At 54.4% G+C, this 27,852-nt stretch overlaps 1 protein-coding gene and 1 long non-coding RNA gene across 13 annotated transcripts in view; one reads left to right on the top strand and one right to left on the bottom strand.

Moving 5' to 3' along the window:
- The window catches only part of PAX8 (paired box 8), a 55,436-nt gene extending 30,148 nt beyond the window's left edge, over window positions 1-25,288 (top strand). For 2 of the 7 annotated variants that reach the window (XM_032469793.1, XM_032469795.1), the window contains 9 exons: window positions 1,326-1,526; window positions 2,823-2,911; window positions 3,188-3,313; window positions 3,567-3,742; window positions 7,662-7,782; window positions 8,190-8,402; window positions 15,506-15,607; window positions 22,051-22,137; window positions 24,094-25,288. In XM_032469793.1, the coding sequence (XP_032325684.1) occupies window positions 1,326-1,526; window positions 2,823-2,911; window positions 3,188-3,313; window positions 3,567-3,742; window positions 7,662-7,782; window positions 8,190-8,402; window positions 15,506-15,607; window positions 22,051-22,137; window positions 24,094-24,170 (1,192 nt within the window). In that variant the 3' untranslated portion in view covers window positions 24,171-25,288. The remainder of the gene's footprint in view (window positions 1-1,325; window positions 1,527-2,822; window positions 2,912-3,187; window positions 3,314-3,566; window positions 3,743-7,661; window positions 7,783-8,189; window positions 8,403-15,505; window positions 15,608-22,050; window positions 22,138-24,093) is intronic. The other 5 variants (XM_032469798.1, XM_032469794.1, XM_032469797.1 and 2 more) reach the window with 5 other exon arrangements.
- LOC106729445 lies at window positions 4,567-8,269 on the bottom strand. 6 transcript variants are annotated; one of them, XR_004315894.1, is made up of 3 exons: window positions 8,202-8,269; window positions 5,945-7,850; window positions 4,567-5,857 (listed from the first exon to the last, which is right to left on the bottom strand). It is a non-coding gene; the product is annotated as an uncharacterized LOC106729445 (long non-coding RNA). The 6 variants fall into 6 exon arrangements; XR_004315891.1 differs by having other exon boundaries at window positions 5,945-7,885; window positions 8,156-8,239; XR_004315895.1 differs by having other exon boundaries at window positions 8,156-8,228.
- Window positions 25,289-27,852: the final 2,564 nt, after the last annotated feature.

Below are 27,852 nucleotides of genomic sequence, written 5' to 3'. Positions count from 1 at the left end.
TAACCCCAGAATGGCAGTTCATAGCCCTGGCCACACAGCAGACTCATCAAGGAAGGAAGGAAGGAAGGAAGGAAGGAAGGAAGGAAGGAAGGAAGGAAGGCAGGCAGGCAGGCAGGCAGGCAGGCAAGAATTGATGACTAGGCCCCAGCCCACACCAGTTGAAGCAGAACTTTAGAGGAACGGTCCCAAGCTGGGGTCTAGGGATCAGGAACACGAAGACTGGGGGGGCTGATGCAGCCACGCAGTCTGGGGCACACGTGCCCATTTCCAGCAGAAGTGCCCGTGTGCACAAGGGACTTAGGGCTTTGTGCCAGCTCGCTGTACCTGTCCCCTTACCCAACCCATAAGTGGATTCAAGAGGAGCTCAGGTTCAAAGTGGCCAAGGCCTGACCTGTAATTGAGCACGGACAGCCCTGCCTTCCCGGCCTAAGTTGTCAGGGAGAAGTGAGTTCCCGGCTAGCATCAGGAGGGGGTGGTCTCCAGATGGGTGCATTTTCCCAAGGAGGGGAAATTCCAACACACAGGAGTTGATTTTATTTCACGGCAGAAGAGACCAGAGAGTTTCCACCGAGAAGGGAGGCAGGCTCTCCTGACGTAGGTCACTGATCTGCTGAAGAAGCTAGTTGGGGGATGGGGGTGGGGTGGAGACCCTGGGAGAGTAGGCCCAGTTCTTAGACAGCTGGATGTGGCCAGGGCTCCAGGCCAAGCTGGGGTTCCAGAGTGCATGAAGACCGGCTTCAGCTTGAACCACATAACCTGGTAGAAAACCAGTGGCCGGGAGTAGTGGCTGGGGGGTGTTTTATGGAGAGCAAAGGTAAAACCAGCAAGACAGGGCAGAGGGCCCAGTGACCCCAGCTGGCTTCCTGGGGAGGAAGGGTAAAACCAAGATGGCGAAGGAAGATAGTAAGTCATGCTTCAACCCAGAGGAGCTGGATGGAGAAGACAGCCACGGTGAACCTGTGTGCACACAGAGCATGGATGTGAAGATGTCCCTTCTTAGAAGGGAGATGCTTTGTGCCCCCTAAGGTGGCTCCTGCACGTGCTCAGATGCCGGCAACTGGCCAGAGGGCCAATGGGAAAAAGGAGATGCCAGGTGTCCTGGGGTGAGGTCTTCCAAAGAGAGTTCCGGTTTGGTAGCAGCATAAACCCACCCATGCAAGGGAAACAGGCAGTGCTGGGGACATCAGGTGACAGAGGCCAGCCCAGGGGCATGATCAACCCCGGGCCCCTTCCCAGAAGCCTCAGGGGGAACGAGAGTCTCTGGCTAAGTTCCTGCCAAGACCCCACCTGCTTATTGGGTAATTCTTTGGGGTTCTCTATTGGAGTAGGTACTACGAGACTGGCAGCATCCGGCCTGGAGTGATAGGGGGCTCCAAGCCCAAGGTGGCCACCCCCAAGGTGGTGGAGAAGATCGGGGACTACAAGCGGCAGAACCCGACCATGTTTGCCTGGGAGATCCGAGACCGGCTGCTGGCCGAGGGCGTCTGTGATAACGACACTGTGCCCAGTGTCAGCTCCATCAACAGGTGAGGGGGGCTCCGCAGCGGGGGCCAGGGCCCCTGGGCTTTGGGGCCATCATGATGGGGACCTGAAGAAGGGCTTGGCTTGAGTGGAACAGAGCCTCGGAAGGGGCTGCAGGCCAAAGAGTCAGGCAGGAAGTGCCCCAGGCCCAGGGCAGGTACCACACCTCCAGCCTCCTCACTGCCCTGTGGCATCCCCACCCCTACCCCCACCCCCGCCTTGGGTTGTTCTCTCTGCAGTTTCCTTCCTCACATACCACATCCTCTTTCATTCAATAAGAGAATCTTCCTCTTGAATTGATCCTTTCCTGAGAGAGGCATGAGATCCCTAACCTGGACCTCATTCTGGCATCCACTCATTTGATTGGTCATTCAGTTATTCACTCACTATCTCCATCAGTCATTCACTCACTCACTCATTCATACATACATACATAATTCATTCACTATGTGTAGAGCCTGGGGACACACAAGCCTTGTCCTTGTGGAGCTTAGTCTAGTGGGAAGACACCAATGAAGTAATGGTCAAGTGCCTGCAACAACTGTAAAAATGATGCTATAAGGCAGCTAAGGAGAGACATATGAGGGTTCTGAACTGCCATAGGCTGGCATGTTATGAAAAGGTGCTCCTGAGTAAGAAATAACGAATAAGAATTAACTAGGTGAAAGGGGGAGTGAAAGGAGCTCTGAGACAGCATGTGCAAAGGCCCTGTGGCTAACAGGATCTTATACAAGAAAGTGAAAGAAAACCAGTAGATAGAAGGGGAGCATGAGTAGGCTGCCCATCAGAACTGGTGGCCATGCTACATATTCTTGCCTCTGACCTATAAGCAATGGGAACCTTGTCAAATTTTAAGCACGAGGCTTACTTGCATTGCAGAAAGCCCACTCTGGCTGTGATAGAAAGAAAAGACTAGAAAGAGTCAAGAGCAGATAAGGGTGGGCCAGTGAGTGACCCTGGAGGGAGAGAGTTGGTGGTTGCAATGAGATGGGGTGGTGATGCTGGAGAGATTTACAAGGTCAAACCCACAGAGCCTGACGCTGGGCCTGATGGAGGAGGGAGCAAGGCAGACGTTGAGCCCCCCCCAGTATTCCTGCCTGGAGGGACCGGAGGAACCAATCAGGAAATGAGAAGAGTGGGAAGGACCAGATGTGAGGAGCGAGGTGTGGGTTTGAGGGAGGACAGGCTGAATCCGATGTGCCTCTAGATACCTAAGAGGGACCTCCAAACGGGGACTGGGTCTGGGGCAGCCAGGAACCCGTTTCCTCCTCTTCTAAGGTTCTTTCACCTCTTCCTTGCAGAATCATCCGGACCAAAGTGCAGCAACCCTTCAACCTCCCCGTGGACAGCTGTGTGGCCACCAAGTCCCTGAGCCCAGGACACACGCTGAGTGAGTGCTCAGGGCCCCGCAGGCACGCTCAGCCCCTTGCACGCACACACACTAAGCACACACACACACACAGAGCTGCGCACAGACACACCCGTGTGAGGACTGCGCCTTTCCACTGGGACAAAGTCTGGCGGGGATCTCCGGGAGGACTCACGGCAATATTTAAGGGGGGGAAGCACTTTAGGCAACAACCCTGGCAGGTGCCTCCACGGTGGCAGCCGGGGCTCTGAGGGGTGTCAGTCCCAGCCCCTGACGCTCCCTCTCACCCCACCGCAGTCCCCAGCTCCGCCGTGACGCCCCCTGAGTCTCCCCAGTCGGACTCTCTGGGTTCTACCTACTCCATCAACGGGCTCCTGGGCATCGCCCCGCCCGGCAGCGACAGCAAGAGGAAGATGGACGACAGTGAGTGTGCGGGAGCCAGAGGGCAGGTTGGGGGTGCAGGAGGGCAGTCTGTTCAGGCTCTGATGGGACAGAAGCCACCACCCCTCCCCACAGACCCATGACTTTGTGGCCCGTCTCTAAGTCCCCACGGCCCCAAGGCCCGGGAGCCTGGTCCTTTCCATACCTCGAAGCAAGACTGCTTCTCCACTCTGGCCTGGGGGATGGGTTGATGGGCCCCCTAAAAGCTTTCTTTCTGCCTGGGGATGCCCGCCAGGTGACCAGGACAGCTGCCGGCTGAGCATCGACTCCCAGAGCAGCAGCAGCGGGCCCCGCAAGCACCTCCGCACGGATGCCTTCAGCCAGCACCACCTCGAGCCGCTTGAGTGCCCATTTGAGAGGCAGCACTACCCGGAGGCCTATGCCTCCCCCAGCCACACCAAAGGCGAGCAGGTGAGGAGCCCGGGGGGCTCGGGAGGTGAACAGGCAGGCAGGGGGCCAGAGCCAGGTGTGGTCTCTGAAAGCTACCGAAATCTGCCTGCCGTCCTGCCACCAAAGCAGATAGAAGTTGCTAGGATGGGCTCAGGGCACATGCCTCCTGCGGCTCCAGGCCTGTGATGTGCTTTATTCCACCAAAAGCCGGCCTCTTCCTCCTTCTCCTCCCAGCCCGCTGGCCTTTCCTCACCCATGGACTCTGAGCTTAGAGCAGTACAAACAGCCATGCCATCCCTCGTCCCCACTCCCGGCAGCAGAATCAGGTCCCAGGACAATAAAGCCACAGTTCCAGCCTTTACACCATGACCTCAGCCAGCACCTCCAGCCCCGCCTCGGGCCACCGTGCCTGCCCACCCCTGCACCTGCCCTGCTCACGCTCCCCACCGCGCCACTCCCGTTCACACCTCTCTGCCCTGGCTCACCGTGTGCCCTCCTCGCCGAGTGCCTTCCCTCCCACTCCTCTGCCTGGAAAAATACCGCGCGGCCATTATGACAGCTCAAGCATCACCTGGTCCACGAATCCTTCCCTGCCCTTCAGACTCGCTTTGCCTCTGCCTGGTCCGTGCTTCTGCATGTCCGGCTGGCCGCTCCGGGCACTGCTCACGGGGGTACCCTAATTATCTAGTGGACATAGGTGTAAAGACACAGCAGACTTCTTAAGGACAGGGCAGCACCTTGAGGCATCTTTTTTTATCTTAGAACTTAACATTGTGCCCCGCTTCTAACAGATGCTCGATAAAGGCATATTGAGTGAACATGTTGAGAAATTGAGCACAATAAACTGGAAGGTACAGGAAAGTTTTATTTCCAGTGCTCAGGACAAGTGAAATGCCTTACAGTGGGTTGGCTTCTATGAAAAGCTGGCAGAGCTGTCAAAGGTCTCCCCGGAGCCCAACGAATACTCCGAACCTCTGCCCAAACTTCCAGGCCTGCTGTCCTCTCGGTTCATTATTTTCCATCAAGAGAGGCAGTGTCTTCCCCCCTCACCCCACCAGGCCAGGCAGCTGAGGATTCTCACTAGGCCGGTGTCTGCTCACCTCTCCCGGCTCATGCTGTCATTTGACCCAGGAGGGAGGCGTACACCTTTAAGATCTGAGTAGAACAATGGTGACGATGCCAATAATGGGCTGAACCACTGCCAGTGGCCGTCTGCGCTGCTGGGCCGGCGCCAGCACCGCAGCTGGGCAGACAATCTGCGTCAGCGATTTTATCAGCCTGGGCTGTGGCAACCAGGAGGGGTGCGGGGAAAGCTGGCCGTCAGCAGCCCTGGGGAGAGGGCCCGGCTGGGCATCCTGGAGTCAGCACATGGCTCCCCGCGGAGGAAGCAGGGCCACAGCAGTGGGCCGGGGGGAGCCCGCACACCCCAAGGTCCTGGTAGAGAACCCTGCTGCTGAGACCCGCTGGGTCACAGAGCTACTTCCTGGTTCTGTCCCCAACCCCCCAAGGGACCCTGATCCATTACAAAGAGCCCCAAGACCCTGCACGAGCTGGTACACGTACATGGGGGATCGTGCAATGAGACAGCCTTGGGCTAGAAGGACCACGGGGATGCCCAAGCCCAGTCTTTCTGTTTGTAATGGAGATGACCCAGGGCCAGTGACGGTAGAGAGGGCGGGGGGAGGCAAACGGCTGTGGAGCTCAGGCCTGCCAGCCCTGATTTCATTCAGACGGTCCCGCTGTCACCTGCTTGAGAGGCAGTGCTTCTATCTAAGTCCTTGTTTGAAGACTGGAGAGAGTTTGAAAACCACAGAAGTGCTCCCCACCTCACTCTACAGATGAGGAGACAGAGGTTCAGCCGTATCCACCATTGATTCATTCCTTCCCTCAGCCAATCATCCACTCGCTCGTCCATCCCCTCCTTGGTCAGGGGGATGACACAGGGAGAACCCAGCCTGTGTCCAGGGCTCCTCGTGTCCAGGCCCTTGCTGTTCCCGCCTTGGTGACGCTCAGTGCTGCCACATGAACACTCCGTGAGCTCTCACCTGGGCACAGGAAGGCCCTCTGGCCAGGAGAGCGAGAAGCACAGGTCTTCACATTTGACCTCAGCATGCGGCAAAGACATGGTCATCTCTTCTGTAAAACCAACAGGGGACAAAGCACTCAATAGCAATGCCCAGCGGCCTCACTCCTCGTTGCTACTTTACTACCAGGCATACTTACGAGTCTACGCAGCTCTCATTCCTCCGTTTTACAATGCACCAAGAAGCAGCTCGACAGGATGTAACGGTTATGACAGCAGACACCAAATTGGACAGCTTATGACTCTTCCCATAACTCTAAAATAACAAGTTACTGAGCATGTGTTGTTACCAAGCATTCTGTGCTAAGCGTTTAATGTAGGTTTATAAAACCTCACTCAATCTTTGCAACAGCCTCAGGAAGTAGATTCTACGATCCCCATTATACAGGTGAGAAAATCAAGGCTCAGAGATGTCAAAGAGACTAAAGCTACTTGGCTGGTCATTGCAGAACCAGGGTTCAAACTGGCCTGAGTCCTAAAGCACTGTGCCCTCTGCACCGCAAGCCAAGTTCAATTGCAGTAAGAAATCCAGTCATTACTGGGATGTTTAAGCCATTCAGTGTAACATCAGCAAAGTATCTGACTAGATAGGTGGGTTTTTTGTTTTTCCCCACTGAATCGCCTAGATTTTTGAAAGCTGTAGGATTTTGAGAAGGTATTTGGTATCAAATCAACACATCCAGAAAGCATTTTAAACTTTTCTTACACTCTCTAAAAGTTAGGCATTTGGTTCAATTTAATTAAGCCAGGCTCTAAGCCACTCCACCCTGCCTAGAAGCAGACCCCCTCGGAAGGCATGGAACCAGAGCACCGCTTTGCCAGTAATTGCCGCTAAATGCTGACGATGCCCTCGTGGCCTCCAGAATTGACTGCAACTTCCCAAAGTGCCGGGCATGCAGCCGGAATGTGCTGTGGCTCCTCAGAGAACCCGGATCGATGGAAACTGTTGAAAATGATGGCCTTCAGAGGAGCTGTTATGTAACCACGGAGCTTTCCTCGAATTCAGTTTTGCACACTGGTTCCCATAGCCCATTGGTGACATGTGTGACCCACATGTGGGGAGCAGGTGTGTTCAGTCTCATCTCCTGGTGGGAGGGAGTCATGGTGAAGGGTGGTATAATCTTGCCTTTAACAGAACAAGTTCTTCTTGACGGAGCATCTTAGGAGGTGGCCCTGCTCATATCAGGGAAGGCTGGGTGGAATCTCAATGGGGTCTTAACAATAAGTCTCTAGCTTTGAAAAAAATAATAATAAGATAAGATAAAATGAGGTCTTAAGGAAGAAAACCCTCAGGTACCTGATAAAGAGATTTTTAAACAATGTTAACCCCAAGTGTCACATTCAGGCTAAATCTGCACTTTTATATTTGCTTGGATGTAGAGAAAGAGAGGAAAGAAAGCCCCATTCCAGTGGGGGCATCTGGCCTACCACTTCACTGCCGGCGACAACAACTGGGCAAGGATCTGATATCCACAGCTTAGTCCTTGTTTCATACACACCTGGAACATTTACCTCTCTGGGCTTTAGGCTCTCAACATATAAAACAGACAAAATATTAACATGGCTCACGCACGTCTCAGCGCTGTTGGGGACAATGGATCAGGGTCCAGCACAGGCAAAGTCTAAGGTTCGCTCTCTGCAAATGTATGTGCTCGTGATGTTGGCCCCTTTGGCGCAGCGGTTGAGGGCATGGGCACTGTGAGTCAGAGACCAGCCCAGAGTGGAGTCAAGAATGAGCCAGGAGAGGGGACAGGGAGGAAGGGAGTGTTTCCTGGGGAGACTGCGCTGGGGGGGCGGGGTCTCGAGGTGGGCCTGCCGCCCAGGGCCACTGAGCACTGACTTCTCTTTGTTCCCCAGGGCCTCTACCCGCTGCCCCTGCTCAACAGCGCCCTGGACGACGGGAAGGCCACCCTGACCCCTTCCAATACACCCTTGGGGCGCAACCTCTCAACTCACCAGACCTACCCCGTGGTGGCAGGTACGAAGCCCAGAATCCCCTGGGCCGCGTGGCCCGCGCTGCGAGGATGGGCCGGAGGGCAGAGCTGGCTGATGGAGAGGAGGAAGGTGTTAGGGTCCTGGGCCTGGAGAGGAGAGGGCGCTGTGCTGGCTGGGCCTCCGTGTGGGTCAGGAGGGTCTCGCCCTCTCTCCTCCGCCCCTCCTCCGCCTGCAGAGGCACCGCGGGGAGGTGGAGCTGCCCTCCCCGCTCCTCACCCAGCCCGGGGGACACCGCGGAGCCCCTCCCGCCCCCGCCGAGCCTCAGGGAGGAGCCGGGCCAGCCCGCCCCGCGCCGCCGCACCCCTCCCGCATCTCATGGCTTGGTTTGTGCATGTTCCCACCCCGTCATCTCACACCCCTCTCTCCTTGTTGTCTCCCTCCCTCCGGCAGATCCTCATTCACCCTTCGCCATAAAGCAGGAAACCCCCGAGGTGTCCAGTTCTAGCTCCACCCCTTCCTCTTTATCTAGCTCCGCCTTTTTGGATCTGCAGCAAGTCGGCTCCGGCCCCGGGGTCCCAGCCGGTGCCTCGGTCCCGCCCTTCAATGCCTTTCCCCATGCTGCCTCCGTGTACGGGCAGTTCACGGGCCAGGCCCTCCTCTCAGGTACGACAGGGAGGTCCCTCCCGGGCCGTGCAGCCATCGCGGGGGCGGGAGGGGGGTCCTCAGGGCCGGCCGCCAGTCCCCTGGTTTGCGTCCAGCCCCCTCCCTGGCCCCTAGTCCTGTCCATATCGGCCCATTCCCGATTCCCCTGGCAACTTTGGGACGTGTCCAGATGCGGCTCTCCAGGCCCAGAAGCCACGGGAGGGGCAGGCACTCTGCGGGGTGGAAGTGGGGTGCCTTGTGGATTTCCAGAACCTCACCCCAAGGCGCCATGGAAGAGCAGGAATCCTGAGGCCAGGAGCCAGGCTCTGTTAAAGCTGTGAACCCTTGGTCTGGTAACAAATAGAAAAGAAGAAAAAAAAAAAAAAAGAAAACTTTGGAGGGAGAAAGGCATTGGCTTTGGGAGCCAATTTCTGGATCCAATTTCTAAAGAAGACAGAGGGTCAGTCCCAGTTGGGTTTCCATAGTGTAGCTCTCTTGCTGTCCCCAGCTTAGCAGAGGCATCCTTGGAGAGCACTCAAGCTGAGTGACTCACCAACCCGAGAGATGGGGAGCAGGGAACTTCTGTCAGGAACCTCTGGGACCTCAAAACGTTTAAAGCAGAACACACCTTAGGGGCATTGGGAGGGCATCTCTCCTTACACTGCTGGGCAACAGGCCGAGGGAGCAGAGCCTGGCCACGGTCCCTGAATAGGACCACGGTTCCTCGGCTGGGTGAGGGCTCAGACCCCAGCAGAGCTGGGTCTCCCTGGCCGAAGGACATTGGCCTGTCCAGCCAGAGTCTGAGCAGCTGCTGGAAGAGTCACAGTGCTTGTCTTGGGCAGAAGGCCCGAGGCGGAGTGAGGGTGGCGGGCAGAGGCCCGTCCCAGGCTTTCTGTATCTGAAGGGCCACCGCAGAGATGAGACTGCTTCAGACGTGGGCCCGGGGCCTTGAACCAGGACCCGCGGAGGAAGCCAGGAGTGGGCCAGCCCTTCTGGATCAGTGGTTTTCAAGCCTGCTGGGCCCCGCCACACTCTCCTGAAATGAAAGCTTTGATGGAAGCCAGGTATCCAAACCAGACAAATGAGGAGCTGCTCCGTCTGGAGCAGGGGCTCTGCCCACTGAAAGCCCTTGGACTTGAAAACCACTGCAACGGGAGAACCAGACCTCTACCCGCCCAGAGGGACCACAGGGTCATCTTGTTCATGGTCATTGACCCTTTCTTAGAACTTAATGTACATTTCACGTCTGTCTGGCACCTGGGTTATTTTTCTTCCCTCTGTGCATCCTTGCATCTAATGAGGGAGGTCCTCTTAGAAGAGGTGGGCACAGAGGTGAAGGGTTCAGAAAGGAAGCCCAGCGTGTAGGCAGAGAGGCGGCAGTTTAAGGATCTGAAGGCAGGAGGGCCATGTTGACTCAGAGCAGAATTTCAAAAGAGGGTGAGGTCAGCGGAGATGGGTCATTTGTTTTGACCAAAGTGATTAGAGAGGAAAAATCTGGGAGCTGAGTGAAGTGATGTCAGCCAGAGAAAATGGGATGGGGAGGGGAAGGAGAGGGGGCGCAGAAGAGACTTACATCCACAGTAGGGTGGACCGGCCCAGTCACTGGGCAAGGCTGCCTGCCTCGTGTGCCTGGCAGGCTGGGTCCAGGAGGCTGCGGTAAGGCAGGTCAAGGATGAGGGGGTGGGTGAAGTGTGCGGGGACGGGGAGCAGCTTTTCACTTACTGTGGGAGCTGCAGAGAGGCTTGGCAGGACCAGCCAGAGAGGAGAAAGAAGGACAGAGGGTGGTGGGAAGTGGACAGATCAGAGCACAGACCTGAGAGGTGGTGTGAAGTGTGGCTGGAACAGCTCAGTGCAAAACCCCAGCCCCAAAGCCCCCACAGTTTCTCCCCTCGCTGTCATCCTGCAAGCACCCCAGCCAACATGCAGTCAAGTCAGGGACGATGCTTCCAACTTCTCTGAGCATTTAGTTTTAATGGACATGCCCTCTCTCCAGACCAGCTGCTGGGCTGGCAGGTCATCCCCCACCGTGGGGCAGAGTACCTGGCAGCAGACACCCAGCTAGGCGACATGGGCGTGTCCTTCAGGCAGGTGGCCCCCAGAGCCAGGCCCAGGTAACGCTGAAGTGCAGGGTGTGACCCCAGGGAAGGTTGGGGAGCCCAGCTCAGAGGCAGGGGCTCTGAGAAGAGCGAGCAGTGCCCAGGCTTGGAGGGAGTGGGTCCAGGAGGTTGCCAAGAGCAGGAGGCAAGTCAGGGCTGCATTTCGCAGAGCCGGGCCCTGTCCTGTGGCTCAGACACAAGGCCCACAATAGCTGGTGTCCATGCTGAGCCCAGGTGTTGGCCTGGGGCTCCTCAAAGACTGTCCACCTGCTGCCTCTGGTCAAGACTGAACCTAAATACCTACCACATGGCTGAGCCACGGTGAGCGGGCCGGGAGGACAGGGCAGGGAGAAAGCAGGTTAGGAGGGGAATGATCTCAGAGTCTAGGAGCTGGAAACCTATTCAAGGGAGGAAGACGTGAATTTGAAAGAAAGGAAAGGAAGCCAAGATCAGGTGACTCCGAGGTGATGCTGCAGATGAGGGGAGAGGTGGGAGGGCTAGGTAACTTTCCATTCCCTAGTCCGTTGCCTACACGCACCCTCCCAGCTCTCCTCCTCTGAGTGGCAAGCGGGCAAAGCCACAGTGACTTTGCCTGCCGCCTTCTTCCAAGTCCTTGCCCGCCTCCTAGGGTCTCCCCCGGGTCACGTCCTCTCCCAGCCCAGGGGATCTGCTTGTGCGATTCCCAGGGTGGCTTTTTCTACGTCTCAGCTTCTCCCTAATCAGCCAAGAAAGAAGAAATATCAGGGTTTGCGGAACCGGAGGGTTGTCCCTAACACTCCTGCCATTTCCCTCCAGGTGCCCCGGTCTGGGGTCCCAACACACTAGCCAAGAGCAGTGTTGAGGCCATCCTTGTCCTGGCCGTTCCAGGGCTCATTCCAGCTCAGCTGATGAGAAAGCCCTGACTGGTTTTATCATCAAAGAGTCCGTTACCCGCCTCCATCCTTTTGTGCAAAATTATATTTAGTCCTGCCAAAGAGATTTCTGGATTGCCATAAATTCTCCTTGCTATCACAGCAAGATAAGGAATTGAAAAGAGGTCACATAGAGGGCAGACATCAAAGGGGGCAGATAAAATTGTCTGAAATCACCTCTACCCTCAGAATTCCTCCGAGTCATGGCTTTCTGGTCCTGGGCTCTACCAATATTTAGAATGTTTACCAATATTTCTGGGGTGCCAGTGTTTTCTAATAGAGTCTTACATCACAGCCAGTCAACATGGACCTGTGGCTACATCAGCTTAAAAATTGGACTATATTGGAAGTATATTGGAGTGCAGAGGAGATGAAATTACAAACCAAAGATAAATCTATGGTGAGGAGCCTTAAAAATGAGCAAGTCCATAAATGGCATGGTTAGGCCATAATGGAGTGCCTCCACCTCACGGCTTCTGTGGTTTCCTTTCTAAGAAGGTTTCAAGGTTCTTGGCTTTTGGGGAAGAAACTATATATTTAATGAATTGAAGCAGAGTTTTGTGGGACTAATAAGAAAGTTGACAGTACCAGGGTCTGGGTGAAGGCCATCCTGAAGACAGTCTTGGCAGGCTTTTCAAGAGGGCCAAGTTTCACGGGAGGAAGCCTTCAAGAGTCCACTGCAGCATCTGACTCGGAGACCTCTGTCCCACTAGGGGAGAATTAGGTGACTCAGGGGAGACGAAGATTAAAATCTCAGAATACAGGGGAGTGAGGCTGATGCATTCAATTTCCATGAGCAATTTAGGGGTGAGTTCTTACGGGATGGGACCCATGGGGACAACCTGATTAAATTAAATTATGGCTTAAGGGGAGCATGTGCCCTGGTGCTCTGCCCACAGAGCTGCAAAGCTCAGGAAGCAGCAGGGCCAGCAGAATGAAGGGCAGTGTGGGAGCCCTGGAGCGCGCCTGAGCCAAGCCCGCCAAGTAGATGGCCTGAGAGCCAGGACTTAGCATCACCCCCAGTCGTGGTAGACAGAGGTGCAGCTTCAGAATCCTCAGCACAGTGCACCAGGAAGCCCCTACCGGTCAATCAAGTATTAAGGTGAACCCAACTTACAGTCTCTCTTCTAACCTAGCTCCTCATGAGACAGACAGGAAGATGCAGTTCTGAAAAATTAAGTACTTTTTACCTCGGTCACAGCCTGGCCTGGACCTGGAGATCAATGCGTCTCTGTCTCTCTCTCTTTCCCTCCCTCTCTCTCTCTTTCCCTCCCTCTCTCTCTCTTTCTCTCTCTCTCTCTCTCTCTCCCTCTGTCGGAGGCAGGGAGGGAAGAGGAGAGGGAGAAGGCATCAGGCTTGAACTGGCCACCAGCCTCTCCCATCACCTGCTCATGCCATGCCCCCCAACCCCTGCCCTTCTCCTCCTGCCCTCACAGACTTCATGCCCCTCCTTGCCTCTCATGGGCTCCAGTGCCTGGACAGGTGCTTCATCGAAGGGTCAAAGGGGCTGAGAGCTCTTCGTATTGCAGTATTCTTCAAAGCAGGATACCTTGGTCTGCCTCCTGCATACTTCTCCCTCGACTTCCAAATGTACTAAAATTCCCTTTCCTCACCTGTGTTTCCAAGCCCTCCTTTGTTCAGGCCCGTGTCAAGTGAACTGAGCCCATCTGTCGAATTCCAGCGGGTTCCATTCTATTTGGTCCAGCACCAACCACAGCTGGACGTTTTACTAAAAGTCCAACAAATTAGGAAATTAGAGGGTGGTGTTCATTTTCATCAAAACATTCACACATTTTCTCTAGGAGGGGGGCCAGTATTAGGTTTATTCATTGATTTCTGTTTGGAGGAGGAACTGGGGATTGAACCCAGGACCTCATGCATGCTAAGCAGGCGCTCTACCACTTGAGCTACACCCTCTCTCCCATTCACACATTTTTAAACAATGGACACCAATGGCTCATTGCCAACAACATTTATTCTACCAGGGTTCCCTTGACATGTAACGACACAGAGAATGTGTCCATTGCATGAATCAATGTGCACCCGTGGCCTGAAACCCTGGCTCTGAATTACAATGATAGCATCATGGTAATAGTAATAAGATGCATAAGGCTACTCTTATTTTTCCCCCATTTTGCATGTGAAGAAACTGAGGCTTGGGGCACATTTGTGGCTAGTCTAAGGACACTTGGAAAATTAGTTGTAGAGGCAGAATGGGGACCGAGGTCCTCTGGTTCCCAGACCCTTCCCTCCAGAGGAAGGGCAGAAGTCCAGTACACCTGGTCTTGTTTATTGACCCCTCCAGATGCTCATCCCAGTCTATCCCCATCTTGATTTAGTGCCTGGCCTTGCTAACTTAGTATTCCTGCTCACTGCTGTATCCCCAAGTGCTCAGAAAAATGCCTGGTACCTTGTACCAGTATTTGTAAGTATTTGTTGAATAAATGATTTATCTTCAGGGAATCTCTAGAAATAAAGGTAAGGAGTTAGTTACTGCTGTGTTGACAATTTATGGGGTTCCTGGGGATGTACCTTCTCATCCATTATTACAAGGCACCCCCAAAGGGGCTGATGTGTGAAGGACCTCAGGGAGGAACTGGTGGGAGGAAACTTGGACAAGCAGTGTCATGGAGGGAGTGGACTTGGTAGGCTGGTTGGCAGGGAGCCATGTAAGTTCTTGGAGAACAGGCAGCCCCCAATATGGAACAAGTAAAGGCGTTTGGGCGAAATAGTCATGATCCAACACAATGGTTCTCATCCAGGGGTGATTTCGCACCCCAGGAGACATGTGACCATATCTGGAGACAGTTTGAGTTTGTCACACTGGGTGGGAACCGCTGCTGGCATCTAGGGGGTAGACAGCAGGAGTCTGCTCAGCATCCTGCAAAGCACAGGGCAGCCCCACGCAGAGAATGCTCCGGCCCCAATGTCAGTGGTGCGGAGGTTGAGAAACCCTGTAAGCATCACCAAGAACTAGGATGACCAGGTAATTCATCATGCAAAACGGGGCATTTTAAGGATGAAATGGGCATTGTTAACAAATGTGCTGGGGCAGTGGCCATAACCTGGGCAGACCAGGATGGACTGTCACCTTGCCAAGAATCCTTGGGTGAGGGAGAATCTGGACCTGCAGGACATGAGGCGATGGAAGGAGGGGCGTCGGTGAAGGATCGTGGCACATGGGGTCGATGGAGAGAAACTTACCAGGTCGGGGTTGGGGGGGAGTCCTCCAGAATGGGGAGGTTTGACTCCCTGATGTAAAAGAGGGGCAGAGCCAGGGAAACCAGGACTTCACAGAGCAGCCTCAGTGTCACCAAGGCAAGGGTATCACCCTCAAATTATAGATAAACAAAAAGAGAGATGTTTGTCTGTTTGGCTGAAAATGGTTCTCTTCAGGAATGGGATGGACAGATGTGCATGGTTCATGGTCATGTGTAAACACTGTCAGCCCACATCTCCTTTCCAGGTCAGGAGTAGCCAGTATGTTTCATGTTCCTTGCAATTCTGATAGGTTGCTTCCACCTGAAAGGCCAGATTGAGGAGCAGGAATCCCCGCTCTGGCTCAGTGGAAAAGAGTGCAGTGATCGATTAGCAATGTCTGCCACGGGTCCAAAAGAGGGGAGTGATGCACCAACGGGCCACACCTTTGCCATCCCTTCACAGGGCCTCATTCTTGAATCTCCTCAGAGCTGGGGCTGAAAGGGTGTGAGCTGAGTTCCGTGGCCTCCAGTGTATGTACTTAGGGCAGCTGTGCCCGCTGCTGTGTGGGTGCCACAGGGGACAACAAAGACCCAGAAGACGTGGCCCCCAGCCTCCCTCCAATGCCACGACATTTTTATGGATGAATAAGATGCATGTAAATCAAATCATTAGAGGACAGGGAACAATACAGGATTGCAAGATCAGGTGCTCCCTGCGTGGTGGAGCCTGTGTCCTGGAGAAGAGAGAGGAGCTTGGGCTCAGGAGAGGAGGGAGGAGAGAGGAAGTTGGTTTGAAGAATGGCTTGGGAGAGGGTGGGAGTGGCAGAGGGAAGGCTTGCTGAGCTTCAGGGGAGCAAGCCAGTAAGTACGGGAGCCCACAGTGGTCCACCTGATGACTCTTTGCTGTATTTTTCCAGGGCGAGAGATGGTGGGGCCCACGCTGCCTGGATACCCACCCCACATCCCCACCAGTGGCCAGGGCAGCTATGCCTCTTCCGCCATCGCAGGCATGGTGGCAGGTAAGGAGAGGGGCTGGGCAGGAGGGGAAGCATTGCAAAGAGGATGTGTTGGCCACAGGTGGAGCAAGAGGGGACAAGACGTAGGATGTGCCCCGAAGGGCACTGAAGGATGGACCCAAGCGTGCATCTTCTTGTAAATGCCTGGAGAAAAGCCTCCAGTGCAAGTCCTGGCTCCTTAACTCTCCCCAGCTCAACCCCCCCACCTCCCGCCATCACTCGCCACGATGAGAAGGGAGGAGCTGAGACAGACTGGTGTTCAGATCTAAGCTCTGTCATTTCTCCCACGGATTCAGTGAGTCCTGGTGGAGAGCCCTCTGAGGGCCGTCACAACACTGTGAGCCCAGCAGAAGCCCAGCCTTTAAGCAGCCCTGTGGTCTCCCAGTCACTTAACTCTGATGAATCCCACTTCACCCTTTCTGTAAAATTTGAGCACGAACGGTGTTGGCGATGATGGTGACGAGGGAGGTGGTTGGTACGTGCGTTTCTTCACACCCCACGTGCGCTCAGCCCCGCATGGGCGGGGCCCTCGGCCTGGGTCCTCCAGAGGGACTAGAGAGTGTGCGATGAGCCGGGAGTATGTCTCCATCACCACCGGGACCGTCCTGGAACCCTCCCTGCCAGTTGTTGGGGTTTCTTTGTCCATCAGTGTAATCATCACCCAGGATGTCAAGGTCTGGACAAGTGAGGACCAGGAGAGTTTCTCTGGGCGAGTCTCCCTCTTTTAGGAACCAAGAGAAAAACCTTCCTCTTTTAGGAAGGACCCAAAGAGGGAGAGGGTAGAATAGTCGTCGCCACTGCCTAGAGAGGCCTGAGGACCTGGGGCTTCTGGAAAGGGCTCGGCATCAGGGCATCGGTGACCACTCCCTGTCACCCCCCCCCCCCCCGCCGCCCCGCGCCAGCCCTGGGCCAGCCCCCCTGGTTCTGACTCCAGAGACTCAGGGCATTCACCCAGCTCTGCTTCCCTCCCCCACTGGCAGCAGTCATTCTTTGCCAGCCACCCACTCTGGGCGCCCTGCGCGAGGCAGGTGGGCCGGGCTCTCCAGGGTGGAAGGAGGGGAGGGAGGGTCGAGGGAGGGAGGGAGGCTCCGCTCCCCGGGAACCCGCTGAGCTAGCACTTGTTGCTGCCTGGTTACCGTGGCGATGTGCTTAATGCAGCGTTGAAAATACAGAATACTGACTCCTCTCTCCCTCCTGGCTCCGGACTCCCTCCCTCCCTCCCTCCCTTCCTCTTCTGGAGCGTGAAATGAGATTGGTCAAGATAAAAAAGGAAAAGATTCGGTTATTTTTTTAAGAGTGTGGATAATGGGGCCTCTCAATCAAAATCCCAGGCTCCAGCCGGCTCCCCCCATCCCCCCTCCAGCCTCTCCACTTTCCCCTGCCGCCTGCTTCGAGGAGGAGGAAGAAACAGAAAGCACAGGGCTTTTCTCTTAATTATGAATCACTCCCCGGGGGCAGTCCCAGGGCAAGGGGTTCCTGGGGTCCAGAGTCTGACCTGTGAGGTAGCTGGAAGGCTTGGGCCCTTCATCGAAGGCCCCCAGGTTGTTTCCATAAAGACCTCATCCGGAGTGGGTGCTGTGCAAAAAATAAGTAAGTGACACGGGTACCACCTGGGCTACAAGCGACCTGTGAGAGGGGGCTCGCCTTGCACGGTGGCGGGGCTCCCAGTAAGTTTCATGCAAATCGGTTTTCAGAAAATGCGTCCTATTTAAATGCATCACCTGGTTCCTAGGAACTCCAGGGTGCAAATGAATTCTTAAGGGATGTTTTTTTGGAGAAGTATTTGTCCATCTTTTACCAGTGGTCCCAATCTCCACTTTGACTGAATGGGAATTCCTTCCGTTAAAATCAATAAACCTTCAATGAGCACCTACTGTGTGTTGGGTGCGTACAAAATGCTCAAAGCCAGGCATGCCAGTGACATTCTTTAATCAGTTACGGAAGGAAGGAAGAGAGCATTTATTATGCACTTTCTGAGTGCCTGGCCATTCATGAATATAACTTTATTTCTCACTTAATCCTCACCACAAGACTGGGAAACTGGTATTATCTTAGTTGTATGTAGATGAAGGAAACAAGCTTATAAAAGCAAAGTGGTGTGTTTGGGGTCATAACCATACTAAGGGGCTGGGTTGTTCAAACAATTCCTTTGATTTCAAATCTAGGGTTCTTTTTACTATACCACACTGCCTCCCACCATACCAGAAATAATACCACGGGCTCTGGGACAGTGACCTAGGAACGGGAGCTGGGCACAGACTTCTCTTGTCCCTTCATCTTCTGTTTGTTGTTGTCATTGTTCCTGCCCCATTAACACAGTCAATGACCCTCTTACCAGTTCAGGAGCTGAACCAACAGGTCCAGATAGACGGGCCCATCCATCTCTCTCTCCATCTTTCCATCCATTCATCTTTACACACATTTTTCCATACATCCATGCATCTTCTCATCCATTCGTCCATCCTTCTATCATCCAGCCTTCTATTCATCTTTCTTTCATCCATTTTTTCTTCCATCTGTCCATCCACCCATCCATCTATCCATCCTTCCATCCATTCATCCATCCATTCATCTGTCCTTCTTTCTTTCATCCTTCTTTCCATCCATCCTTCTATCCCACAACCCATCCTTCCATCCATTCATCTATCCATTTGTCTATCCTTCCCTTATCCATCCTTCTTTCCATCCATCCATCCATCCATCCTTCCATACATCTATCCATTCTTCTATGCCTCTATCCATCCTTCCATGCATCTTTGCATACATCCATCCTTTCCTCCATCCATCCATCTTCCAGCCACCCTTTCAATCAATCCTTGCATCCTTCCATCCATTCACCACTTTTCACTTAACAGTGGTTGAGGAACTATGGTATGAGATGCTGGGGATGGAGCAGTGAGCAAGACAGGTCCCTCTATTTACGGAGCTTACAACCTTATAGTGGCAAAAAAAAAAAGTATAGTAAACAAGTCAACGAAGGAATAAACAAGATAATTTCAGGTAGTGATAAGCACTGGGAAGACAATAAAATGGGATGATGTAATAAAGAGCCACAGGGGCAGAAGATAACTACTTAAGACTGGGTGATCAGGAGAGGCCTCTCTGAGAAGGTGTTCAGAGCGGTCAGCCAAGTGATAAACAGCTGGGGCAGACCATCCTCAGCTGAAAAGAACAGCAAGTGCAAAGGCCCCAAGGCAGGAACTAGTTTAGCATGATCGCGCCCAGAAAGAGGCTGAGTATATCCGAGAACAGGGAGTGAGTGGGGAAAGTACTGCAAAGTGGGGAGATGTTGGTAGTGGATGGGTCAGATTTTCAGATGGCTCAGGCCACTGGGAAAACAGAGTGTAGACAGTCCAAAGAGGAAGCACCGAGACCAGTTAGGGCAGGGATGGTTGCAGTAGTTCCTGCAAGACATGACAGAGGCATGGGCTGGGGAGGTGGCAGTGAAGGAAGAGGAAAGAGACACCGAGGATGTATTTTGGTGGTGAAGCCAACAGCACATATTAGTGAATTGGCTTTAGGGGGTCGGGGCTTGGAAAACTGCGTGGATGGTGATGGCAAGTGTATTTGTGGGAAATTAGAAGAGGAAGAAGTAGAGTATTTGGCACGTGGAAGTCAAGAGTTCTACTAGGTCATATTAGGGTTGAGGCACCTCCTAGCTACCCAGTTTCATACATCAGTAGGTACATGATCTGTGTCTGAAGTCAAGAGAATATCCTGACTAGGGCATAAATTTCAGCCATTGGGACAATCAGGGTAGAGGTTGTGGGGATTTGAGGGGGTCAGCATTGGCCTGATTGGAGGCTGATGAAGAGGTGAGGACAGAGACCAAGGAGCAGAGAAGGGCTGGTGGCTGGAGAGCAATGTGGAGTAAGAAGAGGATTTTTAAAAGAGAAGATAGCAGAGCACGTTTGCTGGCTGAAGGAGTGATGAATTGGAGAAACTGATGAAGAGTAGAGAAAAGGTATAAATGTTGGGGACCAGATCCTTGGAAGGGTGAGTGGGGTAGGATGCAGAGCAAAGAGGATGGCTGGGCCTCTCATGGCTGCATCTTCTGTGGCTGCAGGTGGGTTGTCAGGGCTGATGGTGGGAAGATGCCGCCCCCAGGGGTGTACCACTTCCTGAGCCCCATCCCCGGCTCTGACTTCTGTGTGACTGAAGCAGTAGGTACTCTGTAAGTGTGTGTTCAATGAATGAATAAGTGAGTGAGCAAGTGAGTGAATGCATGAAGAGGGGGCCCAGTGAGAGGGCAAACACACTGTCTTTTCCATCTCTCCTCCCGTCCTTGGGAGCCAGCTGTGGTTGGCGTTGGGCGGGGTCGGGGAAAGGCACGAGGGCCCTTGCTCTGTAGCCAGTGCTGAATCGGCTTCCTCCGAGGGTGCACTGAGACCAGGGAGGTGTGGGGTACACCAGCAGCAAACGGGGCAGGTCGCACTGTGGATCCAAAATAGAGCACCGGGGCAGGCGCTGGGGGCCAAGGGCCAAGTGCAGGCTCCAAAGGAGTGCGTGGCCTTGGACAGATGTCTCCCTGTCTCTGGGCAGCAGTGTCTTCATTTGTGAAATGAATGGTTGCATTAGATCATTTCTCTGTTGACTTTCTTTTATTAATCCCTTTGCTTTTCTCCTCTCTCTTCTTTTACGTGTGTTTTTCATGTGCCTGACCTGTGTTAAACTTAGTCCCCGCCCTTAAGGAACGTCCTGGGTTACTGCCGATTGCTGACTCCCTAGGCGAGAACCCAGTCGCCTTCCTCTGCTTCAGGCCCCTCCCCCTCACACCCATTCCTCCTGCACAAGTGCCACTTCTCTGGCAGGGAAGCAGCCCCCACTGACCCCAACTCAGGCTTCCACTCTGGTTGGATGACTGCCATGAGGCTCCGAGCTTTACTTTAGCACCTACCTAATGGGAAAATCATAAAAGCTAGCATCTCTTTTTAGTGGCGTTACTGGGGATGGAACCCAGGGCCTCGTACATGCTAAGCACATGCTTTACGGCTGAGCAGTACCCCCACCTCACAAAGCTAGCATTTCTTGACTGCTTCTTATATTCCAAGCCTGGTGCTACTAAGCATTTGATGCGTGTTACCTAATTTAATTTTCACCAAGCCCCACAAGATAGGGATAATAATGTGCCCCATTGTACAGATGAGGAAACCAAGGCTCAGGTGAGTTAAGTGATTTGTCCAAGGTTACCCAGTTGGGAAGTGAGGAACGGAGACTGGACTCCAGGCAGCCCAGCCCCAGAGCCAGGCAGCTTCAAGCCTCCCTTCCAGAGTCTGGAAAGGAGACCAGGAGCCACAACAGCAGATGAGATTCCTGAAGGCGAGGTGGACATTCACCGGAATTCAGGGTTGGCGGGAACCTAGCTTGGTGGATGGAATTGTCTCATAACTGCATAAATGGATGATCTGGAATTTAGAGCTAAGAGCCCTCAGGTCAACTTCTGCTCGGCCATTTCCCAACTGTGTGATCTGAGGCAAACTCCTGAATCGTGCTGCGCTCCAGTTTCCTCTTCTCTAAGTTGGCAGCCCTGATGAGCGCTTCACGGGGAGGTGGTGAGAGTGAAGGGGCCTGGCGTGTGGGAAGGTGCCTTGCCAACTTTAAGCTCCATCCTGAGTCCCGGCAGTAACTGTGGTGGTCTGCTCGGCTTTGCTGTTGCTATTTAAGGGAATTCTTAAGTGATTTCTTTGGGAAAGAATTCCTCTGGTGAAGCCAAGAATCCATTCACACAATGAGGTGATCTGATTTGTTTTGTATAAATCAAGCCCTGAGTTTGCTTGAGATGGCAGACTTGGGAATGGGACCGCAGACTCTTCGGAGCAAGTTCCCAGATATAGATTCTCCAGGGGGTCGCTGCCCTCCAGGGCCCCTCCCGTCTTCTTCCCTTCCCCCTCTACAGCCCCACACCCATACCACCACCACGTGCACACCCCTCCCTAACAAACTCTATTTAGGGAGGCGAAAAAGTTTATACTTACTGAGTCCTTTCATGACCACTAACCCCTCTCACTCTCATTGGCTCCTCCTGGAAAGGCCTTTTTAACCAAAGGTCCAGGCAGGTAGAAGCGGTTAGAACCTGGAGTCACAGCATAGTCTCCAAGCTCCACCGCACCCTCTGGCTGTGTGAGCTTCTGCAGAGCCTCAAGCCTCTGTTTTTTCATCTGGCAAATGGGCATAAAAATGACATCTACCTCCTGGGGTTCCCGGGAGGGCTAAGCTTGGGCAGTACCTCCAGTCCCTGACAGAAAAGGCACTGCCCCAAATGATGCAGACTGAGGGGCACCCCGAAGGGCTGATGGAAGGACATTCTGAGCACCCCTGTCCCTGCCCTGGCTCCACCTGTCCCACAGGGCTTGCTCAGTGCCAGTCCTGCAGACCCTGTCCCCCATCCCCAACTCTACATGAGTGCCATCCGCCTCACGGGTGTCTCCCCTGTGTGCCTCCCACAGGAAGCGAATACTCTGGCAACGCCTATGGCCACACCCCCTACTCCTCCTACAGCGAGGCCTGGCGCTTCCCCAACTCCAGCTTGCTGAGTAAGTCAGGTCTGGGGCCACCGGGGCCCTCTGCTGTGCAGGGCGGGGAGGGCGGGGTGCAAAGCTGGGCCGAAAGTTGTTTGAGAGCTGGGAGGCCCCACTTAGACGGAGGGCCTGGGGAGACAGATGTTACCTATATTCCAAGCAGGTAGAGGGAAGGCGGGGTGCCAGGTTGTCTAGGGGAGGAGGGCAGAAACAGGAGGCTCCCCTGCATCATTCTCCCTTCTGCCTCCCCAGGCCATGTCTATTTTTTGTTTAATGTTGGACTATTTTAAATTTATATATGTATTTTTAATTGAAGTACAGTCAGTTACAATATGTCAATCTCTGTTGTACAGCAAGCACAATGTCCCAGTCATGCAGATACAAGCATATATTTTTTTTTCCTTAGAGGTTACACAAGATATTGAACATAGCTCCCTGTGCTATACAGAAGAAAGTTTTTTAAATTATATATAGTAAATCTCAAATTCCCCAATTTATCCCTTCCCACCCCCTTTCCCCAGTAACTTACACAATGGAATACTACTCTGCCATAAAAAATAGTAAAATCATGCCATTTGCAGCAACATGGATGGACCTGGAGAATGTCATTCTAAGTGAAATAAGCCAGAAAGAGAAAGAAAAATACCACATGATATCACTCATATGTGGAATCTAAAAAAAGAAAAAAAGGACACTACGAATTCATCTACAAAACAAACAGACTTGCAGACTTAGTAAACAAATAAGGCCATGTCTATTAAATCTTTGTTCTGTGTAAGATTCAGAACTCAGGCCTTGGGAGGGCAAGAGTGGGCTCCAGAAAAGTCTCGGAGGGGAATCCCTACCTCAGGGACTTCTAGTCCCACCACAACAAATGCTGACACAGGGGTGGCCCCCCGGGAGCACCAGCTGCCCTCCTACTGGGGAGCGTGCTGATTGCAAAGAATGCCATCCTGTTGCCCACATTAACCGGCGCTCGCAAAGATTCCTGATTCAGCACGAGAGCCCTTACCCAGAAGTCCTCTGTCCCGCCACATTCCTGGCAGTTGGCTGGAGCCGTGGACCGCCTTTAGGATCGAGGTCCAGAGAGCGAGCTGCCCGGCAGCAGCCCTTCACCCCTCTCTCCCCCTTGGGTCTGGATGCGGCAAAGAAGCTTCCCAGGAGACCAAGCCCCGTACATGGGGAACATGAGGGATCCCGCTGGAGTCTCCGTGAGGGATGACCTTGAGGGTCTCAGAGCAAACCTGAGCCAGGGAGGAGCCGCAGTGCCGTGCAGCCAACCCCAAGGGCGCCGGGACAGGCCTGGTAGGACCATCCATTCCTGAGGCCCCTCCCCCATTTCTCCCATTTCCTCCTGACATTCCAGAAATGAACTTGGGACCTGAACCTGGGCTGTGTTTGCCAGATGAGTTCAAGCCACCCTTCTGTTCACTTTAGCCAGAAACAATGAGGAGACTGAGACGGGCCCTCCCCACTGAGCCTTCCCAGGCTGCCTGGCCTGGCAGGGCACAGAACCTCCCGGTGGGGCCCTCAGATGTCCATCCCCTTGACCAGTCAGGATCCAATTCCCCAGCTCCTAAGAAGATTCTCTGACCTCACACCTTTCGGGCAAGGCTGGGGAAGCCCCCAGGGATCCCCCAGTGTACTTGGTTCTTCAAGGATCCAAACAGAACTGCTCTCTCTTGCCCTCTCACTGGTACAAGGTGTTGAAGGTCAAAGGAGTCATGGGGGGAGGGGCAAGAAGCCACTGTTCTCCTGGCCAGAAACTCAAAGCTGAGGCCAGAGAAGGAGGAAACAGGGCCAGAGAGGAGTTAATCTTTGATGATCAGATAGATCAGAGGGGTCAATGATTAACTTGTGCTGTCTTAAAGGTTAGCAGGCGCAGGGGAAGGCTGTGGTGCAATTTCCCCTTCTGACCAGCAGTGTTGTTGTTTTTGTGTGTGTGTGTGTGTTTTTTTTTAACATGTCCAGGTTCCCCGTATTATTACAGTTCCACATCAAGGCCGAGCGCGCCGCCCACCACCGCCACGGCCTTTGACCATCTGTAGTTGCCATGGGGACAGCGGGAGCCACCGAGCCATAGGAGGACTCAGCCCAGGACAGGCCCCAGAGAGTCACACAAAGGAATCTTTATTTATTACATGAAAAATAACCACAAATCCAGCATTGCGGCTCACTCCCTGTGTGGTGGATTTAATGAACCGTGAGAGACAGGACGACTTTGGAGAAGGCCGCGCTGTCCTCCAAGACTCTTTAATGAGGGGCAGGAGTCCCGGGGACACAGAACCATCCCGTTCCAAAGAGACCAAATGGGAGGAGAATGTGGAGAGAGAGAAGAGGGGACAGCGAGGAGCTTGAAAGGTTTGGCGCGTGGGGCCCACCGCGGGCTCGGGGCCGCACAGAGGCGCCCCTGTGTCTCCATCATGGACACGCTCGAGCAGCCCCGGGCTGTAAGCGCTTCCACCCAGCCCACCGCCACAGCGGGTGCGAAGGCGCTCCCTCCCCTAGCCACCCTGAGAGTCACCTCCTGCCACCCCAGAGCTGAGGGTCTGGTGCCCACCTCTACTCAGCTTGCTTGGCCCTGCCTGCACCTCCCTCTCGGCCACCTTCTGAGGACTCGGTCCAGCCACCCAGGAGCTCCCCCTGGTGGTGAAGGTGGTCACCACCTTCCTTGTACCTGCTGCCGTGAATGTGGGAGCTGCATCCCGGGCCCTCCTCCCTTGGGTCCACCCCTTGGCAGCCAGACCAGCCTAGCATAACCGGAGCCAGACATTCCAAAGCACCCGGGGGTCCCTGGGGTGGGGTGCAGCCCGGCCCAAGGCAGAGCCAGGCGTGATGGCCGGGGACCCACCTTGCTCTCCCGACAGCCCTGCCAAGCCAAGTGTGCTCCCCGCCGCCCCAGTCCACAGCTCCCAAAGAGACCCCGAGCACCCCCCTCACCCCAGCCAGCCATGGCGGGCCCCTCTCCGCCCCCGACCAGGGCCTGACTGTAAATACTGTAAATAAGGCTCTGCTGGAGTCAAGCGTCCCTCTTCCCACCCGCAGGCTTTGGCCTCTCAGTGAATTGTCTCCCTGCCATGTTGGGCTTCTCTCCTTGACGCTTCCTTCTTTTTTTTTAAGACAACCCACCATTGCTACATGACTCAATAAACCATTCCTCTTCGTCTTCGGCTTTGGGGTTGGCTGGGGAAGGAGGAACCCCAGGACTGGGCTGTCTCCAGACAACCTCAGAGCCCGGTGGCCAGTGAGCTCACTTTAGGGCCAAGAGTTGAAACGCCCGAGAGAGCCCTGATTTAGTGCTCACCTTCTGCTCTAAAGAGAGTTTAACGCCCAGCAAACCATGTACCCCAAGTTTTGATTGCTCCAACTCTTAGTGAATGGCGAGGATAAAGTAAGCATGTGACCCGGAGCCTGGCCAAGTACAGACTCCCCACAAGTCACCGCGGTTATTACCAGGAAGCCAGAGACTCAGCCAGGAGGACCGGTGACAGATCCGGGAACGGCTCTACACTGGAACCCGCATAAACAGCTCTTCTGATCTGATCCTCGTGGTGTGAGAGGAGGGGAGGGAGAAGACACCTCCTGGGCTCTGCTGCGCCCCAGGCACAGTGTGGAGGGTCTCACATAGGTTAAGCCAGATTCGCCCCATTTTACATATGGAAAAACTGAGGCTCAGAAAAAATGAAATCACTTGCCCAAGGCAGGAAGTGGTGGATTCAGTCAAGTTCCCTTACTTGAAGTCTGGCACCTTCACCCAACACTGCAGGGCCCTCATCAAGGATGCCAGGGGGTTCTAGACCCAAGGGAGGTTCTGGGACTGCCACTGAGAGTCTGATTTCTTTTGGTTTGGTTCCTAAGTACTTGGCAAGACTGCAGTCAAGAAGCTGGGGCCAGGAAGAAGTGAGGGAGCTACTGTAGGGACGTAGGACAATCCCCTTCACGAAATTTTGGAGAACAAAGTGGGAAATACAATACTTGCCACTCCCAAGAGGGTTGCTTGGCCCAGTAGGGGCTGCATGGAGTCTGCATGGACCCTGTCCACGAGGGACCCAACCGGAGCGAGGGGCAGGATGCCCAGGTCAATGCTGGCAGCTGGACAGACAATAGCTGGGGTTAAATCAGATAGAAGAAGGGCTTCCTCACCCACCCTAGGGCTCCCAGGCTGAGAAGCAGGGCTCTGACCTCCCTGGTCCTCCCAAAGGAGAGGCCGGGAATGCTTGCTAAGGATGGCGTGAGGAGAGTGGAGCCATGGAGGGGACCCTCCCACAAAGAAAACCTGTCCTCATGTCTTCCAGTGGGATCTGAGAGGAGGCTCATCTCTCACTAACAGGACTTCCCTCCAGCCACGAGCATGGCAGCAGGACGGAATCCCATTAGAACTGAGGTCCTTGGTGATCCCACACCTCTGGGTTCCTAAGCACCCTAAGACAGCCCCTGCCCAAGAATCACCGTGAGGTGCTGGCCTGCAGGGCCATCCTTTGTATTCGCAGCCAAACCCTTTCTGGGAACTCTCTCCAACCCCCCGAATGATGAAAGGTCTTGGGCTTTTGCCAGGGGACTGTGGTTCAGTCCTCCTCTTCCTTCTCAGAGGTGGAGGTGAGCTGAGCACCCCAGCACTCTGCTCAGAGCCGTGTTGGCGTGTGCATGGCGTGGCCCAAGGGCAGCGTGTCCTGGCCAGCATTTCTCCAAACACTCCGTCCAGGATCAAACCACAGGTCCAGCTGCGGGGCTTGGAAGCCGTAGCTGTTTACATGCTGGGGGAGAGAGCCCATCTGAGGTGCCCCAGCACGGAGGGCGGTGCTGGGACAAGTCAGGGAGGTACCTGAGAGGGTCATGGCAAAGAAGGCATACAAGAAGGTGTGAGGACAAGTAGGAGGGCCGCGGATGAACGGGAAGGCTGCTTTCTCACCGGTGGGGAGTCTGGGAAGCAACTGTGGGTAGTTGCGTGCGAAGTGGGGGAGGGGTGGTTTACTCTGTAGCAGAGTCGGGTCCCTGGTTTCTCTGAAGGCGTGTGGGAGCAGTGTGTGTGCTGGCAGGAGAATGTGAGGTGAGGTATGGGCCTGAGGCCTTCCCAGGGCAGAGAGGGCCCAGCCTCACCCCCTCCCCCGCTGCACCCCGGAACTGTTCTTTCCAGCTTCGTCCTCGTCAGCTTTCCAGGCCAGTCTCCCTGGTCTGTCATCCTTACCCTTCTTCCTCCAGGCCCTCTGCCCTCCTAACATCCTCCGGGGCACCCCAGGGTGCCTGGAGCTCACAAAGTTCTGTTTGGGCCAGGTAGCCTCGGCATGGTGGTGGGTTTCCTGCTGCGAGACAGAGCAGCTGGAACCGTCCCTGGACCCAACAGATAGAGCAAACCCCAACTTCCTAAGATTGGCTGGGGCTGCTGTGACCCCCCCCCACCCATCCCTACCTTCCGCACCACCTGGGAGGGGTCAGGAGCAGCCAGGAGTCCTGCTCTAAGGCCAGTCCCTAGGCTGGTTCCTACCCTCCATCACTTCTCCAGTATTCTTGCCATTAGGTATCACTAAAAAATGTGACTCTGCCCCTCATGTGCCAGGCACGCATTGAACCCTCAGGACAACCTCAGGTAACAGAATTGAGTGGCCACAGTCCACAGATGGGGAAATGGGAGGCGGGAGAGGGGAGAGCTGCCTTCATCACCCTCCCACCTCCCTCCCCAAACACACACACCTTTTCCCACTCGAATTGAATCCAGTCTTCTTTCGGCTCATC

The sequence above is a fragment of the Camelus ferus genome, chromosome 28 (assembly GCF_009834535.1).
Source record: "Camelus ferus isolate YT-003-E chromosome 28, BCGSAC_Cfer_1.0, whole genome shotgun sequence".
NCBI classification, from domain to species: domain Eukaryota; kingdom Metazoa; phylum Chordata; class Mammalia; order Artiodactyla; family Camelidae; genus Camelus; species Camelus ferus.
The sequence above is the reverse complement of the archived record's forward strand: the minus strand, read 5'-3'. Positions and strand labels throughout refer to the sequence as shown.